This window comes from Leptonotus elevatus, chromosome 6, assembly GCF_054856555.1.
Source record: "Leptonotus elevatus isolate MCC_2025b chromosome 6, RoL_Lele_1.0, whole genome shotgun sequence".
Lineage (NCBI taxonomy): Eukaryota > Metazoa > Chordata > Actinopteri > Syngnathiformes > Syngnathidae > Leptonotus > Leptonotus elevatus.
In genome coordinates this window covers 11312690-11324739 of record NC_141244.1, presented here as the reverse complement: position 1 = coordinate 11324739, position 12050 = coordinate 11312690, and the positions used below count along the sequence as shown (strand labels likewise).

The 12050-nt window shown below is 38.8% G+C and overlaps 1 protein-coding gene across 1 annotated transcript in view; it reads right to left on the bottom strand.

Annotated features, from left to right (window-relative positions):
• dnah5 (dynein, axonemal, heavy chain 5) overlaps nt 1-12050 on the bottom strand; it is a 93553-nt gene that overhangs the window by 62095 nt on the left and 19408 nt on the right. Inside the window, exons 22-39 of the mRNA XM_086079430.1 lie at nt 10641-10874; nt 10322-10518; nt 9631-9724; nt 9354-9496; nt 7812-7888; nt 7582-7706; nt 7275-7510; nt 6066-6284; nt 5933-5995; nt 5605-5843; nt 3892-4039; nt 3725-3817; nt 3400-3599; nt 3142-3295; nt 2775-2938; nt 2531-2687; nt 1914-2126; nt 648-872 (exon numbers count right to left, since the gene is read on the bottom strand). Coding sequence (XP_085935556.1) covers nt 648-872; nt 1914-2126; nt 2531-2687; nt 2775-2938; nt 3142-3295; nt 3400-3599; nt 3725-3817; nt 3892-4039; nt 5605-5843; nt 5933-5995; nt 6066-6284; nt 7275-7510; nt 7582-7706; nt 7812-7888; nt 9354-9496; nt 9631-9724; nt 10322-10518; nt 10641-10874 — 2981 coding nt within the window. The remainder of the gene's footprint in view (nt 1-647; nt 873-1913; nt 2127-2530; nt 2688-2774; nt 2939-3141; nt 3296-3399; nt 3600-3724; nt 3818-3891; nt 4040-5604; nt 5844-5932; nt 5996-6065; nt 6285-7274; nt 7511-7581; nt 7707-7811; nt 7889-9353; nt 9497-9630; nt 9725-10321; nt 10519-10640; nt 10875-12050) is intronic.

Here is a 12050-nt window from a genome sequence, read left to right as displayed (position 1 = left end):
GGATACAGGATAAATAAGGACGGAGAGTCAAAAATAAAGGGTCAGGATATGAAGAGACAGTGTTACAAAGAGATGGTGGGTGGAAGGTAAGAAAATAATGAAAACATGGAGGTTACAAATGTGAAAGGTGAAAAAATAAGACAGTGATCTGTAGATAAGAAAGAAATGGTGGGGAAGATGCAAGTCAAGGAGCTATTACTGAAATTAATTTATGTATTGAATTGGCAGCATTGAGAAGGATGATGTTGAGTAAGGAAGGAAAAGAAAAGAGAGAGAAAAGCTGAAGTGAAGGTAAGAGGTAGACAAAAAATATTTTTGAAAACATGGGTCAAATTAAATAACAAAGGGAAATCAAACACAGTACATCAAATAAATGTGTCTTTTGTTGTCCTTGGTGACAAGCAAGGCAATTATTGTGCCCAAAAAACAGCCTTTCATAACATCTAAAAAAAAAAAAAAAAAAAGACTGAATGTGTTTCTCTTTGATTGTACTCTTTTCAGATACTGTAATAGTACTCTGACAGTTCAAGCCTTGCCTGTTGAGTGATTTAACAAAAGGAATTGTTGTTATACTGTTCAGGCATCTCTTCAGTATAACGTCGCAGAAATAGCATTTTTTTGGTTTAATTTCTCATATGCATACTTACGAGGTCATCAAATATGTCCCTCTGATGTACATGGATCGTGATGAGAGTCTCATATTTGGTCCGCTCAATAGCACTCAGGTCTCTTGTGGTCATATCGATCAGAGTATTGAGCAGATCTAAAAATATTTGATTGGTTTTAGCCATAATACGACGATCATATCTGGCATTAGTGAGAGCATCTTCAGAATCTCTTGTCCATATCATCTGGATGCCCAGCAGGCCCACCTAAATAAAACATCAACAAGCCATGATCAATTTTTTGCATTTTTTCTTTCTTTTTTTTTTTTGTCTTTACTGATCTTTCCTTCTTGTCATTCATTGCATGCCCTAATTTGTCTACTCTCTGTCTTGTCTATTTTAATGTATAGACTGTAAAATCATGTGAACTTTAATAAGGAAGCAAAGAAAAATCACATTGTTTAGATGTTCACCAGAACCTAGGCAATACCTTGATGTTGTAAAAAAATAAAATAAAATCCCCAAATTCCCGAACTAACTGTACAATTTGTCAGACGTCCCTGACATTTTAACAGCTGGTCATGATTATAATTAAATTCAAAGATATAGCCTCCTCCTACCCCCTTTCGAGCATGTGTAAGTGTCTATTATGCTTTTATTATATCTTAAACTTCTGTTTGTTTATTTTCTTTCTTTTTATTTGTTTTGTTTTCTTTACATGTCCGTAATATAGACACAAAAAAAAGAAAAAAAGATTGTGTCCAAAATAAACAACCCAACTTTTTGAGTTATTAAACAAATTAAACTAATAATCCACAAAGCAAATAAATGTTTTGGGTTGTTTGGTTTATTTGTTTGACCCCACTTGTTGGGTTAACTGAATAACCCAATGAATTAGGTCAAAAATTAAATAACCCAACTTTCTGAAGCAACCCAATTTTTTTGAGTTGTTTTGTGGTTTATTCGCTTGAACCCAGTTTTGGGGTTAATTGAATAACTCAATTGAATTGGGTCAAAAATGAACTGACCCAACCTTCTGAGCTATTACATCCAAAACGTTGGGTCCAATTAAATAACCCACATTGTGGGTTATCCATTTGACCCAACTTTTTGGGTAAATTGAATAACCCAATTGAATTGGGTCAAAAATGAACAGAACCAACTCAGTTGGGTAAAATTAAGTTAATAACCCACAAAGCAACCCAATTTTTGGGTTATTTTTTTGGGGGGTTATTCATTTGACCCAACTTTTTGACTAAAAGTTAGTCCAACAATGAATACATGAAAGTATGGCTGCCTTTGACTCACTTGAGCAGGGAAGGAGTTGAGAAAGTCGATAAGATGGAAGCCAGATTCCTGGATGGCCAGGACAGCCTGCCGGATGATCATGTGTAAAGACCTCTGGGATTCCTTCAGGAGGGCATTGAGCCAAACCTCAACATTCCCTTCTGCCATGACTGGTCGATCCAGCTCCATAGTCTCGCCCTCCCGAGAGGACACAGCCAGGATGCGGTCATACACCTGCAGCAGGTGTTATATTAAGAAAAGGGAAATTGATGCCTGCTTTAAATAATCTACCATGTCTTTTAAATTGATATACTGTTGACTCCCGTGTACTTATGGACTCGCATGTTTTTTTTCTTTTTTTTCCAACAGTTTTTAAAATAATTTTTTGTAAATTTTTTAGGTGGCTTTTAGAGGTGGTTCCCCAGTTTTCCCCTGGTATTCATGGAAAATGTATATTGAATGTTTATCAGCTAAATAATTTTATGGGTTCATAAAAATAAAAATAAATTCCCCAATGCAGTTCAATGGGCCTCAATTAGGTAGGCCAGCCCAGTCCCCTATACCCTGCAAATAGTGGGGGTCGACTGTATACACACAAAACAATGTCGTTTCACTTCAAAAAAGATTCACACGTTTACCTTGTCATGGAATTTGACACATTTAATGTTGTCAAAGACATTAAGGAGGTGGGCTTGAATGGTATGGGAGTCCGACGCCTGACCCAGGATCTCAAGCAGGGCAGGGTCAGAGACAAAGAAGAATCGAGGAAACAGCAGACGCTTCTTCTCCAAATAGCTGTTGTAGCATGTTGAGAAACGATGTAACACGCATACACAGTAACAATATTTTTTTTTAGCATGGACTTGCTAATAAGGTTCTCACCCTGTTAGAGATTTCTGGCAGATCTCAAGCTGTTCCAAGAGGTGAGGAAGCAGCTGTCCCATTGTCTCATCTCCAACACATGACTGGATCACATTGGGCATATCATGGGCCCGCGTCATGATCTTCACCCAAGATTTGTCAATGTTTGAGAAACGCTTTGCTTCCTATAAACAGATCGTTTTTGTTTCCTTTTAATTCGGGTAGTACTGGCACTTGACTCCAAATCAAAACATCAAGTAGGCCTCTTTATCTAATGACATAGAAGAGCTACAAGTGGAAGGATTTGAGCTCCATATCTTAAGTTTAATGACATTTCATTTCAGCTATTATACAAGATTATTGAAGGACTGGGAATAATTTGGACTACCTTTGGAAGCTGTTTAGCGATATCACCCCCGACAAACACCGCCTCCAGGTAGATCCATAGGTTCTGGACAGTCATCCAGTTTTCTATGATGTCGGTGGTGTTGGACAGATTCAAAACCCATTTCTGTATCTGGGCTTTAAATGGGGTGTTGTACCTGCACACGAGGGAACATCATCCTTTCACTGCCACATTTACTACTGACGTCATAAATACCAAAGTCGGATGTTCTGGTACGTCCTAATAGTGATAGAAGCACACCTGTTGCTAATAAGCGATCCTAACATCATGAGGCTGTCCTCCATACTGGCGATGATTTCTGAGGTGCTGTCGCCTCTCAGTAAGAGCTCCCCGCGGGTTTTAAAGTTGGCAAATGTAAAAGTCTTGTTGTCCCACTCTGCAATAACTTGCTTCAGCTTCTGCTCGATGTCCCGCTCTTTCACTGCACTAATGCAAATATCCTGCATCAGACAATCAGATACAGAGTCAGACACATTCAATCTCACAGCCCATAGTTAATTGATATTCGTCTACTAAGCTAACTCAAAAAAGTATGAACAATCTTGGACCAGACTACACATTTTACCTCAATCTCCTCTTTGTACTTGAGTAGAGGAGCTTCCATAATACTACGTAGCTTGAAAGTATCAGTCTCAACCTCAAATGTATGTCCTGTCACCTGCTCAAAGCAGCAGAAAGATGGCGAACGTTAGCAAGTGTACTGTGTTTACGGCATTGCATTGTTTTACCGACCTCTGTAATTCTCTTCCAGTGTCGCATCATCATGGCCTTGTTTGCCATTAGCTCCAATAGGGGGCAGCACTCATTAAATTCATCAATTATTTTCTTCAGCTCCAGGAAAGCTTGCCATTCTTTGAGAGCCCGAGGCAGCTTGCGACATCTGCAGTAAAAAAAAGAAGAAAAAAAAAGAAGAAAAAAAAAGAAGAAAAAAAAAGTTACCAAGCTTCGGAACGACATTGTATACCAGTACCATGTTCTCAATGGAGCCACTCCTACAAAATGGCACTCAAAATTGTAACTGTAAGCCTACTGGTATACTCTTTGCACGTTAGATCATTAGTAACCAAACTACTGTATATTAATAGGCATTTAAGTCTTGTTACTGGCCGGTTGTCTACAACATTATGATATCCTGAAATGATAGCTTTTAGTTTTGGTGTGCCATCCAAAGATTTTAAGCCAACCCCTATGAAAATATCCCCCCAACACCTGGGGGGGGGGGGGAGCACAATCGTCCTTGGAGGGGGTGGGATTGATTAATATAATTTTTTTAATGTGGCTGCAATTAATTTATGACTCAAAATGTTTGGGAAGTCCTTAATTTCAGCTTGCTGGCGATGTCTGTATCCTGCTGTTTCACTGCGTAAGTTTCCGCACATCGCCACGCATAAGTCCAAACTGATAAATCCCACATTTTACGTTGGGGCGTATGTGCGCACGCTTGAAAAATGACACAACTGCATTAGAGCATACAGCCTTAGAAAATCTTTACTAAGAACTTTATGGCAACAAAAATAAAGACTAATAATTCTTCACATTCCCAATGAACGAACCCTCAGAGACTTATTGCGAAGTGTTAATGGGATATTGAAATAATTCAGGCCTTCATGTGGTGATGCACTATTTGATAAAATAAAAAAAACATTTATATAGAGGTTATAAAAAGGGTAATTGTTTACCCTTCATTTTCACGTTCCGGGAGAAGTTTATCTCATTAGATTTTTTCATTATTTTTTTCATATTCCAGATCAAGAGTCAATAAATGTTTCTGGCAAAAAGCCTGATGTACACCCGAACATTGTATTCTGATCCAATACATCTTCACTGCAAGATGTGAAAATCAGTCCTACCTGCCCCTACTGCTGTGGTAAAATGCAGCACCCAACTGAGGCCAGCTGAGGCACTTGTTGTCCAACCACCTTATAAGCAGCCTCGCGCCATTTTGAGCTTTCTCAGGTTGTCTTCATGTGATGTCTGACTTTCCAGCGTTCGCATCCAGATTGACTACCTGATTCCAACCTGGGTTGTTCCTGCCCTTCTCATTGCCTCTGACCTGCTGAAAATCGGCTTTCTACCCATTGGCTTGTGTGACTCAAAGGAAACAATCCTGCAAGTGAAACCCTGGTTTGAGATCAGTTTGTGGCAATTCAATGAAGAATGTTGCCTGCTGTATTCAGTGTTTGGAAAGACATCTCGCTTGGAATCAAACACGCTGTGCTATGTGCTATTGGGTTCTGCCCTCTCGGTGTAGGCAAGATAAACCCTTAATAACACACATTGTTAAATGACTACTTCCCAGACAGTGAGTATTATTATATTTGTAAACACATTTTGTATACGTTGCAGCTGTGAAGGTGTACATAATGAGGATATATGGTGAGGGATAAGGTTTAATGTTTTAAAACTTACGAGTCTGATAGTCTCATTGAGAATTAGTTTTCTCACCTCGTTTGAAAGTCCAGTAGATCATTATTGATTTTCTCAATGTGCAAGTCAGCCCAAAGGATGTCATTGTACCCATTGACAGTCTCAATGACGTTGTTGTAAAGGCCATACAACTTTTGCAGTAGAGACAGCTGCTTTCGAATTTCTAAGAGCTCAGGATGCTGGGTAACAGGAAGTCCAAACAGCTCCTCGCCACCTGTGTAGGTGATGTACTTTCTGAACAAGTTATCAAATCGATTCTGAAGGAAAGGGAGGAAGCAGAATGGTAATCTAGTCATCATCAACGGCCATTGACCATTGTCTGTTATTTATATGGAAAATGTCATACCTGGTACATGATAAGTCTATCACTGGCATCCTGAGGAGCTAACCCCACCACCATTGGACCATCCTAGCGTAGGGGAAAAGTCTAAGTATTATTATCTTTGAGAAGAATTTGCATGCATTTTATGTTACTCTACCTTGTCATAGTCCATGTAAAACTGCTGACAATCCTCCATGAAGATCTGCACGTTGGTAGATAGTTCAGCTCTGAATTTCGGCTGCAAGGCAATCAGTTCGTTCTGCACCTCTGTGCTCCGGAGCAACAGCTTCTCCCACATGTAGCGTAGCGTGTCCACCTTGTCTGCTTCTTCTTTAGCCACTGAGAGGTCATACTTGTGAAGCATGGCATAAGACTCCTACAAAACACAAGTAGAGGAGTTAGGGGAGTAGAGAGGTAATACGTTTTGTTGGTGGAAGCGTCTGCGTTGTTAGACCAAAGCTCAAGTTTTTACTGAAGTGTGAAAGTTGCTTGGGCTGTGTATTTTCTTTTCTACCATTTAGTGTACAGTACATTCATTTGTCAGTTTCTAGAAATGTGAAACATTTAAAGACTGAAAATTCCTTCCTTTGGTGATTGGCAGATCGTTGTCGACGGTCCAAAACCTTGTACCTCCAAAATTGTCACTGTTCAGGAGACCCCAAAAACGCCATGTTTGTTCAAGCATTAACATTGCATCTTCAAAGACATTTTAACTCATTCACTCACAGCCATTTTGACTAAAGCAACCCCCTTCGCTCCTGCCTGTTTTACTGGATTTTGATTGATTTTGCAAGGCCCACAATATTGTGTTCTATTGCTATAAAAACATGGAACCTACCAAAAGGAAGATTAAAGTCTAAAAAAGTAGATTTGTATCTGTTCCCCTTCTGTAGCAATTAGCATTAGAATATAGCTAAGTTTAATCATTATTCACGAATGTGTTGAGAACACTGGGGGAAAAGAGTCTTTTTGCAACATGGCCCTGGTTGATCTTTTATACTTTGCTGCCACGTGCTGGCCGTTTTTTTGTAATAACTACCCTTGTTTTAAGCGTTCTCTTCAGTTCAGAAGCTGCATCAAAGCCTTCTGTATGCTCTAGCATAAAAAAAACACATAAGTAATAAATGTATAAATACGGTTTTGTGCCCATGGCAATATTTAAAATAGAACATTTGTATATACGTTTTTGGGAGCAAATAAGTTAAACACTTTAAATTAGTGAATAATAAAAAAGAAAAAAAGAAAGACCCCCACACCTGTAGACTGACCAAAAGTATCGATTTTGGGGTGACTTTTTCGCCAAATTGTGACTTACAAAGGTTTTGGCCCGTTGCCAACGATATGCATGGAGAGTTAACTGCTTTACCTCAATGGGACCAACTTGAAAGTCAATGGCTATCTGACTTTCTCTGATCTCCTTGAACGCCGCCATTGCAATGCGAATGTCATCCAGGTCTTTAATCTGCCGATTCAGTTTCTTCCCTGCTTCATCAACAAAATTGAAGATCTGGTCCATCTCGGAACGATATTTCCTGTTACAGTACAGGCCGTAGTCCACCATCCAGTTCTTAGTTTCAGCAGTGAGAGACAGCTTCAGATCCACTTGTAGAATAGAAAACACAACTGGTCATTATATTGGTTAACAGTCAATATAAAGTTCTTCATAATGTAACCTGTAAATAGAGCCAATGGCCCAACAGTGATGCATTCAGGCTCAGAGTTGATTTCCAGCTGCAAGTCTCGATAGTAAAGAATCTGGCTCTCAAACTCTGACAGCAATGGACTACCCTGAAGGAACCTGGAGAAAAAGCAAAACCCTATGATATAATTATGGAGTACTTTACCTGCCTATTAGTAAAGTGATTGTGTCGCCAATAGATATTGTTGATTCCGATGGTCATACTTTTGCATGGTGTCAGCACGGTCCATTCTCCAAATGTGATGATAATTGCTGAAACGATCTAGCGCCTGCATCACCTCCTGCACAACCAAGCAGGAAATTTGCACAATATAATTGATTTAATTACTCGTTATCCTTATGATCCCTCAAAAAGGAAATTCAATTTACACACTGCTGTATACTCAGTTGTGTTGCACACGTACATTACCACACCACACACATTAAAACACGCACGATACATCACGCATATAACATTACATATAACAAAAATACAAATTATTTTATTATCTTTTTTAACATTATAACGCCAAACGTATAATATTAAATACAAGACATTTTGAGCTCTCTATTTCATGGGTATAATATTTTTTTCCCACCTGACGTATATGATCTGACACATGCATTGCACAGATAATCCATTAGAGGGCAGTATCACCCAGATGATGGCTTTTCCAGCGACCTTGCAAGATTGCCCCAATTGAGAAAGGAGAGACACCTATACTTATGAACTCTTTTACCGCCAAAAACGTTTAATGGCGTATACTAAAATCCGTATGAATACCGCCAAAAAAGTTAATTGACGTTTACTATGTTGTTGTTTTTTTCTATGTTGTTGTTTTTTTCTCAATCGAATGGGCTTGTGAAATAAAATAAAAACACTAACTATGGCCAGCAGATGGCAGCATTGTATCTCTTTTCAATGGGCTACCGGTAGTATGAAATTACAATGAAACATGACGAATCTGATGAAATAGAACGTTTTCAAGGATGACGTGAATAATCAAAGCCTTTTTCACAGAGCGTCACTAAACCAAAAATATTAGTGTCAAAGTCACTGTTGTGCAGAAAATTTATCTTTTCACAAAAAGCTTGTTTTTTCCTTATCTTCAATGTCACTCAAATTACCTATTTTCAAATGGTGATTACTAAAGAACGGAACAACGTAGAAACATACTTTTTTTTCTAATGAAAGAATGGAACGCGATTTTCATACCCATCATGTTTATATAGTCATAGCACACAATATTTTGTTTGCCTTGAAAGATGAGTCAAAATCAGCTTGCACTCTCGGGATTGTTTTTTGGATAACGTGTGGTAGTAAAAGAGTTAATAGTGGGAAATGTTCTTTCTGATTTTTAGAAATACTAATATATTTGATATGTCTGTTATTATTATATTTTTGACAGCAATAAATGTACAACGTTAAAGCATTGTGACCGGATGTATCATATATGACACAAATCAAAAGTCATATGTGGAAGTTGATTTTCAATTGTTTTTGTTTTGTTTGTTTGTTTGTTCAAAAGGACTAATAAATGCTCTATTTACAAATAATCAGAATGTTCTCTTGTATATTTCATGGTTCAGGTCTTATAATAATAATAAAGCATTAGACTTATATATAGGGATAATGACAAAACATTGTCAGAATGACAAGGAATGGGAAAAACATGGATGTACTGTACTGTATTTTTTATTTTGTATACTGTATTCACACAGCTATCTTTCTATTATCCCTTCCTGTTGATGTAAAAGGAAGAATACCTTTCGATTGGAGACGATAGATGTGCCAAGGACAGAAACCAGTTTGACAATCTCCTTGTTCTCAGAAACACTTTTATAGTAGTTTCTGGCTTGGATGGGAATGGCTTGGCTCGCATACGCTGATATGTCCGAGGCGCTGCCATCTAAAAGGTATGGAGTACAAATTTGTCATAATATTACTAAAAATATTGAAGACATAATTGTATATTAATACGTGAGTATTGTTTGTTTTTAAGTTGATAAAAGACCAATGAATGACATGATTTATTTGCTGCACCCGCAAGGCTCCGGTACGTTGTTGTTCCATCTTCGGATTCACTTTCAGAACTGTCCGGTTTCAATGCTGCTATTCGCTTTTCATTCATTTTTCTCTGCAAAAGAACCAAACACAATGTTTTATCGAGTCTTGGTCAAGTTGTGGAGTGCTTGATTATTTGTTTCATCTGAAAAGTTAAAGAAAATGCACAGTAAATTCTGTTAATTTTACTCCATTTAGAGGAAATGTGATTTTTTTATAGAGTGGGACCAAATAGACTCAGTTTTAGAGTAATATTTACACTTGTAAAAGAGTAAAATAAAGAATTGGGGGGAAAAGTCACTCAAGGGTTGAGAAACGAACTCCCTACCTTCAGCTTTGGAGACCGCTACACTACCACCTGATCTATGCCCCTCCTCCTGCTTGCTTATATCCAAGACCAAAAGAGTTACACATTTTCCAGCTGACGAGGGATATACTAACACATAGCAGAGAATAGATCAGCTGTCTCCCAAGCTGAAGGTCGTGAGTTTGTTCCTCAACCCTTGAGTGACTTTTATTGATTTAAAAAAAAAAATCTTTATTTCACTCTCTTCCAAGTGTAAATATTACTCTAAAACTGAGTCTATTTGGTTCCACTCTAAATGGAGTCAAATTTACTCTACAGAATTTACTGTGTAGGATATAAGTTGACCTGCCACAAGAGACACACCTTTGAGATCCTTTCTTTGTTCCACTGGCCAACGCCCTTGCTAACACTGACCACGCACTCTACGGCCTTATTCAGTGCCTGCTGTACATCCTCCAGAGTCGGGATGATGGCAATGTTTGGGATGGAGAGGTTAACATTGACTATGAAGATTGCCTGCTGGCCGTTGCTCTTCCCTCGCCTGGGTGAGTCATTCTCACCTGAAGGAAAGAATTTGACATTTTTGAACTCATTACACAGATAAAGAATATATGAAAGTTGCTCATGACCTCATGAATATAGATTATTACAATGTGGAAAAACTTTCAAAACAAAGGCCCACCCATGAAATGCGCAAGTGGGGAGGTCTGGATGCGCTTGCGGAGTGTCTCCAAAGTGTTGCGTGTCAGTCTGAACAAAGCATCAACGTTGCGGTGGTTGAAATGTGACAGCAGCTCCTGAGCCTCCAACTCCATCACTTTCATCAGATCCTTCTTCCTCCTCCTCCTCACCAATGGGGAAGACGGACCAACACTCACAGGAGGTAGCAAGATGTTTCTAGAGAGGAGGCGGGCTTCTGAGAGGCCCTCAAAATTTGTTGTACAGGGTCACCACTTGCACAAACATGCACAAAATGATGTTACAGGTTCTACTTCCAGCGGAAGCATAAAGCTGTATCCCACTGAGGGGGCGAACGTTTGTGAGTGTTTGCGAAGGAAGTAAGTCATTCAAGGACGCAATGTTTGCTTAACGTTTGCCAGATGTTCGCCAGTTTGAATATTTTTTTTCTTGTCTCAAAGTCATTTTGAACGTGTTCAGTTTTAAAGGTGTTTCTTGTCGGAAGGACATTTTTAACAAGCTGCCTTCGCAAATGTTCCCTCAGTGGGATATGAGCTTAATCGTCTGCAGTACCTCGGAATTCATTTATGCATAGGAGCAGGGCTGGACTGGCAAAAAAAAATTGGCCCTGGCATTTTGACTGAGGCCCACCAACCCAGCACGACTCCTGCCAAACATGTAGTTTTGCTACTGACGTTTATCGATGATGTTTCAGTTTGCTATCTATATTCAAATTGGATTAACGGATTGGTCCCTCTAATTTGTGGGCCAGTCTCTTGGGGTAAAATGTAGGAAAATAATAATTAAAAAGAATTACATCGGCCGTAAAGGAGGCTGGCCCACCAGGCATCTGCCATGTATGCCAGATGGCCAGTCCAGCCTTGCATAGAAGGATAAGACGTTCAGATAATGGATGGATGGATTTTGCTGTAAGAATTTAAGTAATTTTTTATTTTTTTTGGATTAACGGAAATTTTTGGTTACTTGTTTGGACCTGATTTGCAAAATGTTGAATTTAATCCATCTAGTATGTTCAGTTGCACATGCAGGAAGGAGTAGAATGATCGAATCATGCAAGTTGGGGAAACTCATGTTAAATTGATCAATGAACATTCTATTGCAGAATACAAATTGTATCAAGCATAAAAAGACAATGGAGGTTGAAGTTTGGTCAGGATGAGCAGCGGTTGAGCACTTTGTGGCCGATGTATACAGGATGCGATCACGTCACTGGAAGACATGCACGTAGCAAATTGGACAGGAGGGTGCTCAACTGACTGCACGCTCCGTACTTTAGAATTTTTGCCTTAGTTTTATTCTTTGTAATTCTTGTTGTAAATCTGAAATCTGACAATGTGCTGCAGTCATTATTGAACGACATGGACATGTGTTGACACGTCTGATTAGAAAAATG